The sequence below is a fragment of the Vanessa atalanta genome, chromosome 3, assembly GCF_905147765.1.
Source record: "Vanessa atalanta chromosome 3, ilVanAtal1.2, whole genome shotgun sequence".
Lineage (NCBI taxonomy): Eukaryota > Metazoa > Arthropoda > Insecta > Lepidoptera > Nymphalidae > Vanessa > Vanessa atalanta.
In genome coordinates this window covers 1,481,204-1,501,550 of record NC_061873.1, presented here as the reverse complement: position 1 = coordinate 1,501,550, position 20,347 = coordinate 1,481,204, and the positions used below count along the sequence as shown (strand labels likewise).

General features: G+C 32.0%; 1 protein-coding gene across 1 annotated transcript; it reads left to right on the top strand.

The window, feature by feature from the left end:
• The first annotated feature begins 323 nt into the window (after positions 1 to 323).
• Positions 324 to 9,682, top strand: LOC125076872 (thiol protease aleurain-like). The gene is made up of 11 exons (XM_047688596.1): positions 324 to 583; positions 1,051 to 1,278; positions 1,898 to 2,024; positions 2,427 to 2,602; positions 3,396 to 3,503; positions 3,905 to 4,035; positions 4,206 to 4,281; positions 7,856 to 7,979; positions 8,403 to 8,578; positions 8,996 to 9,097; positions 9,543 to 9,682. The coding sequence occupies exons 1-11, from the start codon at positions 361 to 363 to the stop codon at positions 9,680 to 9,682; spliced, it is 1,611 nt and encodes a 536-aa protein (XP_047544552.1). The 5' UTR covers positions 324 to 360.
• Positions 9,683 to 20,347: the final 10,665 nt, after the last annotated feature.

Sequence of the window (20,347 nt, the reverse complement as noted above, 5' to 3'; positions counted from 1 at the left end):
TCACGCAACTTGAAGTATAGCCGTTGTATTACAAACATACAACGAAAGGATTCTCGACGTACAAAATTATAATGAGTAATAATGATTATATATGTGATAATAAACGTTATCTAAGTTATCCGTCCACAGACAGAATGAAAGCAGAAAGATAAAAAAATTCACGGTATGTTTCGTTATCATAATAATTCAAGGTATTTCGTTATTAAATGAAATATTTAAATAAAAAAGTTATATTACCTATAAAGGACAAATAAGAATGTTCGAAGAATGCAAAATATGGGTAACTGTTGGTTAAATCTAATATAAATAGACAATTTTCCTCCATTAATTCAATCGAAACTCAGGATACAAGAAGTCAACATGGGTGCGATTTGCTTACTTGTTTTATTAGCAGTTAATGCAGTTTTAGGTAAAAGTGCATTAAGATACAACCCTGAAGACGCGTCTGACCATTTCGAAACATTTATAAGCACTTACGAAAAGGAATATGACGAAACAGAAAAAGCACATAGGTTTGAAATTTTCATGAAGAATTTAGAAATAATCAATTATCTTAATTCACGAAGCAAAACTGCTGTCTTCGGTAAGTAACTGAAACATACAGAACAATAGTTTAGTTAACTAGAATATCTTAACTAACATAGTTTTGTATTTTGTTTTTTTTTGGAAAAGTGTGTTACTACTGTGTTACTTGCAGGTTCTTCTGTATTAAGTAAAGCTACCAAAGCTTTACTTAATACAGTTCTGTAAAATGGCGATTTAAAAGTGCCTGTAAAAGCTTACTTGAGTAAAGATTACTTTGATTTTGATTTCAAGAAATATATGATTTACTGTTTGATATCAAATAAGGTATTATTTCTTCGCTAAATATATAGTTAATATATATTGAAATGTAATTAGTAAGTAACCTAAGTCGGTTACGAATATTATAAGTTTATGTTGCATTTTTATCCAAATATTACAAAGCAGCGATAACATTTCGTTTGCTGAATTTTAGAGAATTGTAGCACCCTTAATATCGGCTTAATAATAATTCGTATCTCATTCAAGGTATTACGCAGTTCAGTGATTTAACGTCTGAAGAATTTATACAACAGTATACAGGCTACAGAAGCAGCAACCATACTGCTAATAAGACAAAAGTCATAAGTAAAGAACCAAAAATAAATTTGAAGTTTGAAGATACGCCAGAGTCATTCGACTGGCGCGAGAAAGGAGTGGTCAGTGATGTGAAAGACCAGCTTCATTGTGGTTCCTGCTGGGCGTTTAGTACTATCGGTGAGTTGTTACTTTGCTACATTTTGTTGACATTTAATAAACTATACACATAATTGTTATAATAATTGTCATTGAATCAAGACCAGTAACCGATCTTCGTGTCTTTAAATGGTCATCATTTGTCAAACTATTATTGCTGTTAGAACTACTTCTTATTTTGCAACTACGATTTTAATTGATCTAAGCAGTTATATTCGTCGTGTTTTATAATTTTATATTGTCCTAGCTGTTGCCCGCGGCTTTGCTCGCGTGAAAATTGCTTATATTACAGAATAATTTATAATATGACGTTAATTTAATACCACATTTGTGGTTTGACTTTCGTGGGCTCATCACAAAGCTCACTCTCGAACAGGCTTTTTAGAACTGTCCATCTTCTTTAAGGTCTCATCTGGCCATTTTACAAACCAACAAACTTTGTACCCCTATTTTACCCCCTTAAGAGTAGAATTTCGAAAAATGCTTCCTTAGTGGGTCTACTCAATAAAACGATCCTACTCACCCAATTTCATGGCCCTAACTTTAATAGTTAACGCTCGGCGATGATGAATCAGTCATTCAGGATATGTTATTTTATATATATAGATTATTAGCATACAAATATTTAACTTGTTTGCAGCGACTGTGGAAAGTGCCTATGCGATCAAAACTAATCAGTCTGTCCTTCTGTCTGAACAACAACTAGTGGATTGCGTTACCGATCACTGTGAAGGTTGTAGAGGGGGGCTTCCGAATTACGCTTGCGAGTGAGTAACTCTTAATTATTTAAGTTGATATTGCTCTACTGATGTTAGATCTATTGGTGATGGTAGGTTTTTCAGATGTATCCGAAACGTATAAACATATTAAATTTACTTAATTTAATGGATGTAACTTTCTTAATTGCTTTATCGCTCTAGCATCTAGATAGTGCCTTATGCACACCATTTGTGCTGCGGGAGGAAATGCTTTTGCATCGGACGATGAAGGAAAAACGGAGTTCATCTATGGTTATGCACGTAATTTTACACTATCATACTTTATTTTCGGTTGGATAGATATTCCTTGAAATTCACTGCCGCAGTTACAATTATTTTTTTAGACACAGATTAAAGCAATATTGTACAAGAGCAGAACAAAACCATTATTAAATATTGGTACTTTTTTAGATACTTAAAGTTAAATGGTGTAATGAGTGCCGATAGCTATCCTTATGAAGGAAGAGATGACCAATGTAAATACAATTCTAAAAACATTAAAGTTCAAGTTAAAAATTGTTTGGAGTTATCAGTCTCAGAAGATGAGTTAGCCAATAAATTGGCAACCATTGGACCACTGTCTATAGGTACGTATATTTGAATATTATTAAAGTTACCTTAACTAATACGTAGCATTAACGTAACTAATAAAAAACATTTTTACTTTTCAAAATTGCTTGGGAACGATTGTCGCTTGTCGATAGCGTCACCCTAGAGGTGTGTTACATACGCTAGAAGTTCACCAGTGGACCGTTTTGGACGAAACTCGTACTGACGATCTTTAATTTGAATGTGATCTTCTAGGTGGATGAATGAATGGATCAGTCTTTTCCTTAAAGATCCGTTCCATGAGTTTACAAAGTACTGAGGTGATACCTATTGGCCGATAGCTGGTATTCCATCAGGACTGCTAGATTTCCTTACGTCGAGCTGATTATAGCTCAGTACGCACATCACGCTGCTTGATTTTAATGTCAGGCATTGTGTGGCCACATGGAAGTATTATTGGTGGCAGCGCGCTATAATCGTCGATCACAGAATTGTTGCTAGAGTTTCGCCAGTAGATCGGCTTTCTCTTGCGGACTGTAGGCTATCGATCCATTCGGATTCCCGATTCGGGTCGGTCAGGTAGTGTAGAGAGCTAGTAAAGTTGTGGTGCACTTGGTTTGTTCATATTATTGGATATATTTGCATATTATGAACTGCTAATCAAATCGTAATGGCGAATGAGTGGAAAATGAGGAGATTTGTGTCTTGTGTACTCGATGTCTGTGTCGAATGTTAATTGTTAATGTAATTAATCACTATTACAATTGTATATACAAATGAACCAATGTTTAGTGATGTATTTTATTTTAATAATTGTATTTTTTATTACAGCGATCGACTCACACGTTTTACGTCATTATCACGGTGGAATTATAGCGGATGATTTTTGCTCAGGATCTAAACTTAACCATGCGGTTCTTCTTGTTGGTTATGGAACAGGTATGGATTTTAAATCGATTAACATGACTAACCGCTGTTAGTTGTAATAGTATGAGTATATTGACCTAAAATTATGGTCCATGGAGAATTGCGGAACAGAGGAACACCGTTATGGTCTTAGTCGATATGAGTCGAATATAACTCTCGATCGTCTCCGAGACTTAAGGATAATAATATATATAAATATCCTATCCAATAAGGATTTCCAAATAAAAAAAAAATTGTAAAGGTGTTAAAAGTCAGGCAAGCAATTCTGATGTTTATATCATTTGTTTTTCTTAGTAGTGCAGTGAACTGCTATGCTGAATTATATAAATTAGAAAACTTAACATGAGTATAGATTATAACTTAGTATTAGACGAGATAGACTATTTAAACGATTATATAAATTAAACCTGCAGATGGAAATGGAAATAAATACTGGGTGGTGAAGAACTCTTGGGGTGTTGGTTTTGGCGAGCAGGGATACTTCAAGATGCAGCGCGGAGTGAACTGTCTCAGCGTTATGAATACACCACCTCTTGCTATTGCAGTATAAAAATCTTCGTGTCTTACACTCTTTTAACTTGACCTCTTGGCTCTCTACTGGATATAAAACTATTCCTTTATAATTGATAATAAATCATAGCACCTTATTTGCTTTTTGTATTTATATAATACCTTATAGCATATTCTAACTAATAATATAAAGTCGATGGTCAGATTGTATCTTACGCTTTCCGATATAACTCAACCGATGATCTGATCATCGTCAAATATTGCATAGATGTCGTCAGGGGTAGGTACAAATCAAATCAAATCAAAATATACTTTATTCAAGTAGGCTTTTACAAGCACTTTTGAATCGTCATTTAACAAACTATTTAAGATAAAGCTACCACCGGTACAGAAAAATACATCACACATATCTGACATAAAAAGTTCAAAATTGAAGAAGACATGCGATGAGATTCGGTCTAGGTCTATTGAAGTCTTCAAGATATTTCGTAACTAGGTTCAGTTTATGCTAAATTCTGGGACGACACTACCAACAAACTCACAAAACAACAATTTGACAACTGTTTACTGACAAATGTTTCTCTGCATCGGAAGATGAGTAATTTTCCTAACAGTTTGCTGTAAAAGGCCTTAGAACTTATTATATTTTACTTAATAGTATATTATTGTAACCAATATTCTCTAACAGTTTCTTTTTTTGATTGACACCGAAGAAATTAATTCGGAGAATGTTCCGAGGAATTGTTCGGATTAATACCGGCAGCTGAATATCACCTTCGGACATCTCGTCAAAATTCTTAATTTCACCCGCACCACCTGGGTGTCCGAAAATCTACAACAGCGCGATTTTTAAGACACTTTCTGCCTCGCACAACCACTCTGTGGAACCAGCTTACGCCGGCGGTTTTTTCCGAACCGATACGACTTGGGAACCTTCAAAAAAAGAGCGTACTCCTTCCTAAAACCGGCAACGCACCTGCAACCCTCCTGGTGTTGCAGATGTCCATGGGCGGTGGTAATCACTTTCCATCAGATGAGCCTCCTGCTCGTTTGCCATTATGACAAAAAAAAAAAATGAAAATCTATAAATATCATATCTAATAATAGTAAATATCATATATCTGGCAAAGTTATCTTCTGTTAAAATCAACGGCTACACCACAGATTAGAAGGCACGTGTGTTGATTAATAATTGATTTTGTTTTCTAAGATTATCCATTTATTCATAGAACTTTCGCGACTCAATGCAAATGAGAAGATTAAAAGCATTTTAAATGTAATTTACACATCACCTTTCAATAGCATAAGCGATGAAAATTGAATATTGCATCGCACGTGGTAAAAATGTAGGCAAGTGAAGAATTGCATGAGGATGATTACTTTAGGATGCAGCGGGTGTACTGTCAGTCCTTTACGACTTTTTTGTGGGTACAAATAAATGTTACTGTAATACCTGAAACGTACTTATTTGTTTCGACATGCACACCTTTTCTCCCCGAACATTGATTGATTAATAAAATATAACATGCTTACGAGTATTATAAATAGTTTAATTGATTATAAATCGTGAATCATTGAAAGCATTAGTATTTTTATATACGTCATAGATTATCTAATGAATGTATGTAATCATTTATAACCTTGAGTAACAAATAAGATAATAACTAAATATTTATGTTACTCCAAAGTGTTTTTTTTTTTATTTCCATTATATTTCTTTCACCGATGACGTAAATAACATATTCTGATAAAAATGAATACCTAACAATCATACCAGCGTGGATGTCAAGAATGCATTTCCCGTTAGTATCAACGAATGCTAACTTTGCTAATGTTAAATACTAAGACTTATTAAATATTTGTTGTACCTAATGTTGAGTAATATGTGTTTGTTGTTATGTTTTCAATCCTGATTATTAATTATTATTTCATTGGAAAGCTTAAGAAATACTTGCGATACTGACTTTGCGAAAATGACTTTTTGGAGATCGAAACTTGATTGTACAAGTGTGTTTTATTCTTGGATATAATATACACAAAATTTGACACTATCAAAATAATTAATTTTATTTATCGATATTTATATATTTTTTTTATTTATATCGTTCGGTTGCCCAAGGTAATTAACACATTCATATATGTTGCTGATAGTTTTTTACCAATTTCTATAGACATTTTTTCTGTAGGCTTTTTTAGCCTATTATATTCTCGTACATTGTTTTATGGTATCTCCTAAGGCCGTTAGTCATATAAATGTAGAAAAACTGATTTTTGAATAAAAAATCGTAACAATTTAGGCATTTTGTATAAAATATTTACGAAGTAAGTAGGTATATATGCCTTCCTCGATTAGCGCTTTTTCTATTAGTGTAAGTCGATAAAATTCATAGAGTGGTTTAGAAGACAACAGCGGAGATATAGATAGAAACAGAAAGCGACTTTCTTTTATGCTATTTATTATAGACAGATCTATCAATTCATGTGCTGCACCTAAAATACTATCCATATCATACGATCCTTTAATTTTCATCAACATCAAAACGTCTGACTAATCTATAGTATCTAATATAATCCCAGTGTATTCATGTGTGTGCCAGGAGTATTCGGATCACAAAACAAAAATAAAAAGATTTTTATTATAAATAGTCAAGTTTCGGGAGCTTTTAAAAAGTCTAATACTTTTTAAAAATTATTAAAATTTATTTAAAAATTAAAAAAAAATTAATTACAAAATGAATACATGTGACAGAATTGGAGGTCAATCATGTACTGATTTGTTACGCTTAAAACTATACAATATTAAATTTTAAGAAATCAGCAAGTTATTGGAAACTGACGGAAGGTCTGGTTCTCAGAGATTTCTTAGTTGGCAAAATCTGTGTACTGCGCAACATAACTAGATTGCCTTTAGCCTATTCCAATAGATTAACGAATAAAGATAAACACACCTAAGATTTTCATATTCCATTAAATTTATACAGCTACGATCATAGTTCCGAAACTGCTTCGTCGACATTTTTTCGATTCTGTAATGATTATCATAGAACATTCAAGCTCTCGCGCCAATTCAATGACATGTTGCCAATTTTGTTTATTTGGCCTTTCATCTTCTTATATGGAATAGGTTACAAGCACCGTTCTCCTAGTGTCGTTAAATATAATTCATTCGCGGTTATTTTTCATTATTTTTACTTGCATATTTTTTTAGCAGTACTTGACATTTAAATGTGCCAAGATCTTTTTTATCAATACATGTTCTTTTGTCGCTGTTGTTTTTTATGTTTGTGAATAGATCTCCCGTTGCAGATTTACTACTTGACTTGGCATAGAAGTTATATTCCCATTAATAAAGAAACCATTAGAATTATGATGGTTGTGTAGTTATTGTTCAAATGTCTTTGACAGAAAACAAATTCAAATATGCCACTTATGTATGGTTATCAAATTATAAGAAATTATGGAACTATTAAACGCCAAAGATAAAAACATACACGTAGATACGTAAATTTGAAATAAAAAGTTTTTTTTTTTAGCAGCCCGTAAATGTCCCACTGCTGGGATAAAGGCCTCCTCTCCTTTGAGGAGAAGGTTTGGAGTATATTCCACCACGCAGCTCCAATGCGGGTTGGCGGAATACACATGTGGCAGAATTTCGTTGAAATTAGACACATGCAGGTTTCCTCACGATGTTTTCCTTCACCGCCGAGCACGAGATGAATTATATACACAAATTAAGCACATGAAATTTCACTGGTGCTTGCCTGGGTTTGAACCCGAAATCATCGGTTAAGATGCACGCGTTCTAACCACTGGGAAATCTCGGCTCTTTGTATGTCGTAAATTATTGTTTACAGGTAATTTGGAAAGTGCTTACGCTATTAAACATCAACAATCAGTTAGTTTGTCTGAACAACAATTAGTGGATTGTGATCAAATGAGTGCTGGCTGTAACGGTGGGAATGTGGGTTTCGCGTGCGAGTGAGTATTCAAATAATTAAACTTCTACTGATGATAGACCTGTCTCAGTCAGTATCGTTAGTATCACAGGTCTAACAGTGACCCGAAGAATTAATCCCTTCTGTATTGAATAAAGATTTTTGACTTTGTCTTTGACAAAAAAGATCTTATTCCTACGTAGTGACGTATAGGTAAGGTATTTTACCTTAGATGTTTCCTAAATCTAAAAATCTTGTTCACACAGTTTTAGTATATAATTTGTTCATAGTAGCTGATATTACCTACCTACTACAATTCTATGCTAAGTTTTGTTTTAGTCAGCCGTGTTATTTTCAAACTGTTATGAATCTATGAACAAAGATGATTCTTGTTGAGAAATTTTAAGGAATTATTATTATAACTCAGGTAAATTTCCAATTGTCAAATATTTATCAATTTTTCAAGGTACTTACGACAATATGGCTCCATGACAGAAGACAGATATCCTTTCGAAGAAAGAGACAACGTTTGTCGATACAATTCTAGAGATATTCGAGTTAAGGTTAAAAGCTGTAAGGCAATACAAGTTACAGAAGACGAGTTGGCATATCAATTATTCAGCATTGGACCATTGATGATAGGTAAGAGTTTTTTAACTTCGTTGATCTTGTGGCTTATACGGTGGCTGATTCCAAGGCCTTATTTTATCGCCAAAATGTAATTGGTATTGTGTTCGGTTTGAAGAGCGAGTTAGTCAGTTCAGGAAGAAGGGACATGACAATAAATTCTCAAGGTTGATAGTGCATTGGTTATATGAGGAATGTATAATATTTCTTACAGTACCAACTTACCATCCGTCTACATAGAATCATTACAATTCCTTCTCACAGTATCAAAGGCACGTATATATTTGTGATCAATTTTCAAATAACTAGTGTAATTTTTTAAATTTAAATGAGCTCACTGTCCAAAATAGTTAACCAGTGACAAAATGGAAAAAAAAATAAGTCACTTAAAAATAATTTATCATTTTAATTTCAATTATCTTTCCACTATAGGGGTCAACTCCGAAAAATTACAACCTTACAGAGGTGGACTTTTGACAGATTGTCAGGCAGGGGCAGTTAACCACGCGATCCTTCTGGTTGGTTATGGAACAGGTATGAAGTTAAAATAAATTATACAAATTTTAAAATTAAGACTCATTTTAAAGACGTCATCATCGAAGGTCATGAGTTCAAATCCAAATATATGTTACTGATTTTTTCAACAGCTCTAGTCATTTCTAAAGATATGTCATATTCTATTATTTGAATTTGAAATGATAATCTTCACTTATTATATATTATAGTATTTAAATCTATTATTACAGTACAGTACACTCTGAACTTCTGCTGACACAAGACATACACACGTTTCTTAATGACGTTTTACTTTAGCAGCGTACACAAAATTAATGAAACCTAAACACGAATTAATCACTTGGCTCAATTCGAACCCACAATATCTAGTTCAGTTCAACCTTTTCTATTATTTAACTCACTAAACTGCTCCAATAAAAATGAGAAAAAGTGCTATTAAAATAATGTAATACAAATACTTTAGATGAGAATGGCAATAAATATTGGCTGGCGAAGAACTCTTGGGGTACTGTCTTTGGCGAACATGGATACTTGAGGATGCTGCGAGGAGTGAACTGCCTTAACCTTATGGCTGATCCGGCTGTTACTGCTGTAGTAGATTGACCTTTCTATATTTTGTCAATGTGCATTTACGGTTAATGAAACTAATTAATAAAAATCAACTCAATTTTTACTAAGAACAATGATGTTATAAAAATTAATGCCGCTAAGTTAAATTCGAATTGTTGCAAATACATATATAAATAAATATTTCGTTGTTTGTATTCTATGCTTCCTATACAATTTAGTATATTATTTTTGCTACAGATAATTTATAAAACATACAACATATACAAACATATATATCTAAATGAACAGACATTGAAACGATTTTCTTTTTTAGTTATTAACCTATAACACTTCATTCATAAAATTAATTTATATAAAGTATTAAAATTCACGATTACACTACACTTTGCTTTGAAAATAATTCAGATAATTCGTTCTTAGATATAATTGGAAAGATAAGAAGTATCATGAAAAGCTCAAATTATTATTATTGTTAAATATTCCTATTACACTAAGAGTTTTCACTTGAATACAGACAAATTAAATAAAATTTTGATTATACAAAAAAACATTTAATTGTGTTTTCGTATTTGAAGATTTTCAAACATCACGCATAAACGATTGATGGAATACAAATAAAATATATCATAGAAGACGATATCACGAAACAGCATAAAATATAAATTCCATTATAAAACTTCGACTTAAAGAGCAGACTTGTGACAGTTATTATAGCCTGAGCATGTGTTATAAAAACACATAAACTATTTCCATCTTCTTGTTCTTAAATGTCATCACCAAAATATTTTCCAAATCTGACGAATGGAAGACAATCTTTCAAATACATACGTGTTGCTCTCACGGTATAATTGGACGCAGCGGGCTTCAGCTAATCCGGGTTCGAGTCCCAACGTGTATTGTGAGGGATTTAATCAATTAATTTTATCGACTGGAGCAGAGGATTTCACGCTTGACATCCAAACTGGAATAGTTGCTGATTTGATGTCGAACAGCCGTGGATGCGGCGGAATAGATTATATTATGAGTTCTTTTTGTTGATAATTCTATTGGTGAATTTATTGTTACGCATGCAGTAGTAGAATCATTTAGGTATGATGTAAAAATCACGTGGAGCTAAAATTTGTTACGCGATTATGTGTTCCAAGCCAGAATTATAATAGTAGACTTAATAGGATAACTGATAAAGGTAGTATTCAAATAGATTCTTTTCAATACTGATATCTATACAAGGTCAAAAGCAGCATTACATATTTTGGGTAATATATTATTATGGCATCGGGAGCCAGAGGAGCAAATAGGCCACCTGATGATAAGTGATGACCATTGCCCACAGACAATGACGCTGTAGGAAATATTAACTATTCCTCACATCGCTAATGTCCAAAAAATCTTGGATCAGAAATGTTATGTTTCTTGTGCCTGTAGTTACACTAGCTCACTCACCCTTCAAACCGGAACACGAAAATACAAAGTATTACTGTTTAGCGGCGGAATATATTGTGTTATTCTATTACTAAGTAAATGCCTACACTAATAACAGACAAAACATTTTAGGTGTTGGTACGTGCAATGCATTTGAAGCAGGATTGCATTCCCAGAGTTAAATACTAATTAAAATTTAATGTATATAATGTAATTTATGTTAAGTTATCTTTGCCAATAGACATTGGCAGTCAGTGCAACAGCAGCGAGCAGTCGAAGTCTTACTTTATTTTCCTTCAATGCAATATTGTATGGCTTTTGGACAAGTGAGGTAAAACAGCCAGTGAAGGTTGTTTATAAGCGTTTTTAGACTCGGCCAACATACATGGGTTGTGTGGAAAGTTGTACCATGCTTGATATTTCTTCTAGATTCTGAAAAAATCTCTCATATCTGACGTAATGATTTTACTATTGATAATAAATATATTATCAGTTATTTCGAAAACTTCATTTGTCATTTATTACCTTTTATACATTATTTGAAAAGTCAATTCAAAAAACATGACAAAATTTTGCAAAAATGGTAAAATTTTATCTTAAGCCCATTCACTGTTTTCATGTGACCAAAGTCGGTAGCCTCAAGACTCCATTCAGGGCCCACGAATCCTAATCCCACTTAAGACGTTTTCTGACAACAATCGACTATTTATACTTCAGTAGACACGATGTATGGGATGGAACAGAAAAGCGGGATGTTAATGAAATGCTTTGTAAGGAGCTACGGTGCCTTTCTGTCTGGTCTGACGGACCGTGCAGTATCATCGTTGCAGTTAGGTACGTATACATTTTCTTACAGTGTTCTGAATATAAATTCGTTAAGCATTGATTGTTTGGCCTCATGACAAAAATTAGTTTTGAGTAGGTCGTTAATATCTATTTTTGATTCCTGAGCATTGGCTACAGTGGTTAATTTTGTTTTTTGTTTTTTAATGTTGTAATAATTCCTTACTGTGTTCAATATTATTATGAATGCTATGCACACTTGTAATTGATATGCATTTTTTTTCGTTCACTTTAATTGCATTGAATTGTGTTAATAAGTAGTGATAATAATGAATAAATAAATGATAAAACAAAATGTATTAAAGCAAAAAGGCAATCATCATCTACCTAATTTCCTAATGCTTTTCAAAAACTAAAAAAACTTCAAACACCTCTTGTCCAGAATTAGTTTTATTTGTATAAGCAGTTCGTATTAATTTATAAAATTAATTCGAAGAAAATTAAAAGGCCATTCATAGAAATGTACACAAGTAGTTATGAATGAACTATCAACAATGTTCGGATTAGCAACTACCGAAGCTGAGCTTACAATAAATTGCCATCAATGATTCTTCTTAGGAGCGGCATTTCAAACAAACATAATTACTTCATCATTTTGAACTCTATTGTTAAGGCCATAAGAATTGTCAATAGTACCATGAGTTACTAATTCCTCTGTTGTAAATATTTGTGAATGAAACTAAGCCAGTCTTAGGGATCAGGAATACCATTTCTTATGCATATTGTGTTTTATTGATCAGTATAGGTAGTAGAACTAAATGTGCAGTCCATTCAAATGTATTGCAAAACTATATTAGTGTATGCTTTTTCATTGATCAAGTCAACAATAAGATTATTTTTGGTACAAATGAATTGTAAGAAATTAAATACATAGACGCGACCGCGAAACGTTTTGAGATTTTTTATCTTTGAAAATGTTTACACGTCCAAATAAAGAAAAAACAAAAGCTACACGAGCTATATGAAGAGATACAGGTCTTTCCAATTATATCTATAATATAAATTTTATTAATTAAAACAAACTCATATGATAAATAGAATTCCATAAATCTAAAAGTATAATAGAAAGTTATTATTATTATTATTAGCAATATATATATTAGGAGGCCTTAGCTCAGTAGTGAGAAATTTACAGGCTGCTAATGTAATGTAAAAAAATTTACCCAGACGGGTTTGCACGAATCCCTACTACCAAGTATTATTTAGTAATAGGCGTATAGATTTTCTTACCAAAATAAAGTTTTCGTTAAACCTTAAATATTGCTATTGCTTGTATTATATTCATTTTGCGTTGAATAAAGACTTATTTCTTAACATTTGCTAATTTTTTTTCGACTCTAATTACTATACAAATGTTGAATTATATTTCCACTTAAATGTTCAAGGACCATAGCCAATTACAATACATTTGTAACCAATAATTTCTAACAAATACACAAAGTCTATTCTATCTATTGATGGTAATAAAATCCTGATGTCACCTTTGGTTACAAAATTACCGAGTATTAGATACAATAAATCCACTCAATACATAAAAGTGTTGAATTTATACATCACATTTGTCCGGTAGTTCGTTGAACGCTTTTTCAACTTCCTGCTGGCACGTCTCAATTGTGCAAAATCTACGAATTGACCGGAAGTCCACGAGGATGTAATCCTTCTAAAGGTGCATAGAGTGAATACTCAAAGAATTTATATTATATATATATTGTTTGCATTTATCCACATACGTCATTTATTTCTTCCTTTTTTCCTATTAGGAGGCTTAGGAAAATGTTGTCTTCGAGATGTAAATTTCTGGTCAAATGTGATTTCGAAATCAATGTGATCAATGTGATCAATCAAATGTGAATAAATCATCATCAACGAGATTGAATAAAGGATAGAGCTAATTTTTCAGTTTAATCATCTTTAAAAACCTCCCTACTTGTCGATGTTTTTTTTTTTAATTTAAAATAATTCAGCCCTCGGCAAAGGTAATGTATTCAGTATTTGCGCAACTTGGCGAATTTGGAAAATTGAAAACATGAATATTATGGTCAAACAGAAGAGAATAATATGAACCTACTATCAGACGAAGAGTGACCACGAACTATTAAGTCCAAATATATCTTGACACTGTTGATTTTTATCACGTAATTAACGCAAGGAAATTAACAAATTTGACACTTAATCGTAATAATAATTATGGTCAAAGTCGCATACAACTCGAACGTTTTATGATCGTGTCGAATTGCGAGTTTGTTATTACAGTTCAACTCCTAAAGCAGTTGATTTTTTAATATATATTACATACACAAGCGAATTGTTTTTCTATTAAAATCGAATCTTATGTAGTGTGATTGAGATTAAGAGTTTGTTTTTTGGTAATCTCTGAAACTAACAGGCTGGAACTATTTAAAAATTATTGAGGAAGGTACAGGCTTTTTCGCATCACGATTATATGCCTCACGAGGGCGAAGCGGAACGAAGCGAACGTTTACCGTGAGTGAAACCACGTGGACCATCTAGTGTATATTTTATATAATTTATTCTAATAACATTTGTTCTTATTCGTTCAAAGCGCAGAAAAGAGTTCACACTTATGTTTTAAAGAAATTAAATCAAGTTATATTAAAAAAAAAATCGAATAAAAACGTTATATTTCCTCGGTATTCTTTTTTCAAATCAAACAAGGAGTGATACAATTACACTGTATCTCGATACCGATATCGCACGAATTGTTCGGGACCGGATGTCTTGCCGCGTTTTGTCTTCACGATATAAACACAAAGAATACGTGGAGACAGACCTACATTCCAATAAATCGTGCTAGTGGGTGGAACAGAGGAGCAATAGAGACGATGTTGAAACATTTTAAATATGATCATCAACAAAGTCAAGTTAGCCATATATATCTATTTTCTGATACATTTTATACAATAATACATTTTATTTGTTATTAATTTTACGTTAAATATTAATAATATTAGATAATTTATTTACGATAGTCGGTATAGGTATAGGTAAAGGAGCTTTCACTACTTCTATTGTTTGGTGGAAATCTCTTTGAAACTGTGATAGATTCTCGTCTTGTAAAGTACTGCACTAGTATATAATATCTTAAACGTAAAATGCATCTAATAGTCGTTGCTATTTGTTTTAAAATAAATAGAATACATGTCGTCTCTGCCTCATCCGTGTTCTAATACCGAAACACACGGGAGACGTTTATAATTTCATAATATTAAAATGTTTCGCATTGATCCGTCCAACAATGAACTGAACAATTGCAACAATGGGTGTACCTAACAATGACACTATGGCAAACATGTGAAATGTCATTTGCACCACGTAACGTGAAACGTCTTAACCACAATTGAATCACAAAGAACATCAAGCTCTATTCTATTAAAATACGGTTGAAATTTCGATCACATTTGTTTAGGATTTATGCATCTTAGTCGAGATAGAAATATATTGTTAGTAAGTAAGGCACAATAGTAAGAATAAAAGAGGAGCTAAGGATGGGCGCTTTGTTGGCATTGTGGCGGGTGTGCGTGGACAATGACGTGATCACGTTTAGAAATTTTTGGACAATTTCTGGCTTTTTGCAACGGGTTGCACCTTGAAACACAGGGCTGGATTTAACAGGACGTCAATTAAATTCAGTACATTAATATATATTTTTTTGCTTGTTAAGTATTTGGGTGTGTTATGTATTATTAATTTAAGAATTAAAAATGCAGGGAGAAACGTTACTTGAGAATTCAGCGCTTTAATTTTATCGTATCAATTATGTATCATATATATTGAGTTTCATATAATAAGGTCACGTTTATTTTTAATTGTGTATTGTTTGTCTATTTGGGTCCTATCTTATATATTCATCGTATATTCTCTGTCTCTATTTGACTAGTAATTAACGCCTTTTGGTTATATATATTTAAATAAATTGTGGAAATAAATATTAAGCAGGTACGTAAACATATTGAAGAACTTAAAATCGATGTACCGTTTTATATTTTAAGAAAATAACTATCGATAACATTTTTCAAATAATAAACTTACATTTTAATAACTAGAAGTAAGTAAACAAAATAAAATTGTGTTTGAAAAGATACAAATAAATTATTTAATAATAAAACTGATCCTCAATTCTTCCCTGTCCAAATTAGTGCTAGCTACAGGGTGGTATATTTTCTGAAACTACTTGTCACACCACAATGGCATAATTCGAGCGAAAATGCGATGCAAACGGGGGCAGACATGCGCGAATCGTTCACAGCGGGCTCGGACGTTGCGTCTATTAGACGGACAATGGAAACTCACAGAAATGGCATGCATAGAGCTATTGGCAAGCATATAATCGAACTGGCATAGAACAAGAACATTTGTTGAGTGAATTAAAGCATTTTGAAGATTCAAATATTTGTTATTTCTTAGAGCTTTATGTCTATTTGTAACTGTTTGTAGCTGTTCTATGTTTCACCCTCGTTAACTGATATTGCTCCGCCCCCTTTGGTCGTAATGTTATGTACTTAGTAAATGGCATGTCCAACTCAAAATAATAAAAAAGGTCTTGAAATTAGTAGCTATGGTTAAGCCAAAAAAACTTTTAGCTTTACGTCGCCGTATAGATTATAAAAGTAAAAATTAATGCTTATCAAAGTAGCCAATGCTGGATTAAAGCCTCCTCTCCCTTTTAGGATAAGGTTTGAAGCTCATTCCACCACGCTACTCCAAGGCGGCTAAGTAGATGTGGTAGAGTTTAATTGAAATTAGATACTAGGTTAGGCTTGGTGCAAGTCGCCAAACCGTAAAACTAAGTAATGTTGTGTTCTGATTTGAAGGACGACTGAGGCATTGTAACTACAGGCACAAGGGATATACATCTTAGTTAGGATTGGTGATACATTGGTGATGTAAGGAATGGTTAATATTTAACGGCGCCAATCTCTATGAGAGGTGATGATCACTAACTATTAAGAAAAATAAACGTATGATCTACGAATGCAGGAATGTTTTACGAAGTATTCTCTGTATTTCAATTTCAGAGCTGCTGTAGCCACGTGACTTGGTAGCTTCTTTAAGTCGCTTTTACATCACGTTGTGTGTGTATGCATTTTTTAATTAAGGTATAATGGGGCTAATACAAAAAGTAAAAACAGGATTACAAAAAAATAATGTCTCTTGTAAAATATACATTTTACTAACTTATGTAATGAAACAATTATATTAAAACCCTTTATAACAATACGTCATCATTACTTTAAACAATTTATTGAAAATGCATTGTCTACAGAAAACACATTATTCGTATTGAAAAGCCATGTGCACAGCTTCAGGGCTTTACAGAATCAGCTGTCCAAGTTATAGGATAATCGCTATAAGATTTAATTTTGTTTTAATTTTTATTTGTTAGTTAGTTTAATTATTTTTTTATTAATGACCCATAAATACACACACACGCACACAATCTTCAAAATGTTGCTAAGGGAATATATAGGTGTACCTGAAAAAGTTGTCAGGGATCGATTGGATGCAGATAGAAGGAAAGCTATGTCCGGTTAATCAACTAATGGTATATAAATTTAAAGTTAATATATTTCGGTCGTTTTAAACGTCGTTTAATTTATTAATGAATAATACACAAAATCGCTTCCGCTTATAACTCATAAAACATTGATGAGTAGCTACTAGCGCAATTTACAAACAATAAATAATAGTTTATTGTTATTATTTGTAGCACCATATGTTTTTATTTGTTCATAAATTTTTCCTCAAGGGATGCAGTTGTTTTTTTAACCGACTTCAAAAATGGATGAGGTTCTTAATTTGAATGTAGATATATATATTTTTATGTACGTTTTGATACAAGTCATTCATACAGAGACGGATTTCTAATTATTTTTTTCTTAAATAGGTTTATTACTACTGTAATTCCCAATAAAAAATCTTAAAGATTTGATTAGTTATTATTTAGTTTTGAAGATAGACAAAGGAACTCTTCAAAAACGGCAGCAAGTCATCCGCAATGGCTGCTGTATTAATGCTGTATGTTATTAAAGCCGCTATTTTTTTGTTAAAATAACTGGCAGTAATTGTATTCTATGATATAAATATAATTTAAAAACTTTTCTAAAACACCTCACAACTCGTCTTATTGGCACTACCGGTGACGGTTATTTGGCATACATAAGTAACGTTAGTTAGTCCAAACGATGTCTATATTAATATACAAATTAAAGCTAGACACAATGCGTGCACAAACAGCGTAAGTTAAAGTAAATTCAAAATAATTAATTCTATTAATTTAAAAAAAGAATGGTTTGGCTAATTGACGTCACTCCCGGCTTGAAAGCAACTAGTTCTCCTTTTTAAGTCCTTGAATGACGAGGTCTGTCCATAAAGCAGCCTTAAACACTCTAGATGAAATAAATTCCAGAACATATTGTAAATATTATGTCCGTTTTTTAAATCCAAACAAAAAACAGTCCGTTTAAAAAAAAGCTATTACTGATATCCAAAGATAGTAAAACTACATTCATGAGTTCAATTATTCAAAATATAAGAAAAGCATAAAAGGGTTACATTTTGAAGGGACAGTCGTAAAAATGATAAAAAATCCACGCAATGCTCATTTTATCGGGATATGACCTCGGCGTACAGTGGACACAATATTGTATTATAAACACTTAATTCCATTCTCTATTTCCATACCAATAAAGCGTACTGTACCGTGATAAAATCATATTTTTCGTTTCCTACCGTATCGCGGATTTAGTTTATAAATAACACACAAATGAGTCTCGTTGGTCGAACAGCTAATCCTGATTTACTGAGGTACCTGGTGCGCATGCGTGATACGGGAACGGCCATATTGATTCCGAAGAAAAAACTCAAAAAAAATAATATAAATTAAGAATAATTCTGACAACCTCTGTCTTCTAATCCTTGTACGAACGCGTGTTTTTTTAAATTATTTTTATTCTAGACTATATATGTGTGATTATTACTATTATAAATTGTCGTTTAAGAAACAATTTCTGTATAAAACTCGTTCGATATTCAAAGGAATTTCTTTTTTTATTAACTTAATTTTTCGATATTTGAGAATTGATGTTTCTTAATTCTCTGTAATAAAATTGTAAGAAAAAATAACTATGCAATATAATTTAAGGCATAATTAAGTTTATTTTAACAATCTTAGTCTTAGATTTAATAGCTCAGCTCCAGTATGTCGGGGCTTTACTTCTATCGGCTTATAGTTCATGATATGGAATTGAATTTCAATTTCTAAAGGCGTGTGTACATTAACGCTGTGAGAGCGCCTGACTTCATGATGTCGACGATTGTCGCATGATATATATGACAGTTATAATTAATGGCAGCACTGGTAATATTATTGATGGCAAATATTTATGTTGCCATATCATAAATAAACTATTGTGGTTTTATGGTATAATTCAAATTAGTATTGTATGACAACTTTCAACACGATGATTTAAATTTTCTTAGTTACGCTTGGTATATAATTAAAAGTTCAGTCTCGACGGTTGCATGTATAAGATGGATGGATCTATTGAACTATACTAATAAAAGTACTTACTTAAAATACTGAATGGCGTATAAATGTGATTTTAGTTTTTTTATATTAAAATTCACATAAGTGATATTTTATAAGTTTAATCTTTTAGTATAGTAGTATGATAATAAATATATACTTATTTGCTGTTTTTGTGCCTTATATTATAAAAATCGATGATCAATACAACCGAGATATTATTTTTTTAAATTATTACTTTAGTTACACTTATAATAAGATTTTACCAATGAGTTTCTATTGCACAAGACTTATGAATTTTTATATTTTTTTTACATTAAAAGTCTGTAAATTTCCCACTGCTGGGCTAAGGCCTCCCTTTGAGGAGAAGGTTTGGAAAATATTCCATAACACTGCTCCAATGCGGGTTGGTTTTCTTTATATATTAAATTTTATTCAATAAATAATTACATAAAATTAAAGGCTCGCTTATAGGTACATAATACTCGCAACTATCAAGACTTATTACTGGCACTTAAATGTTATTTGATTCATGAGACAGATGAAATTAATGGCAACACCTAAACATTATTGATTTAAAATTACCAATAACTTGTTAATTCTGCAATAATGTTAATGCATAGTTTATTATTTATACGTAATTTATTAACAAATGGAATTAATGATTTAATAATGAATAAATTGAATTAAATTTATCTCTTTTATGAATACTGTAAAAGTCAATTGACTCTGTGTGATGTTTAGTTAGAAAATACCTGAAACTCGTAATTCTTTATCGTAAAATATCAGAAAGTGTTGTGCAACCTTTATTATAATAATTATAATATTTACACACGCATCAAATTCGGTCATTAATTTTACAATAACTGTACATATGTAATTAAGTC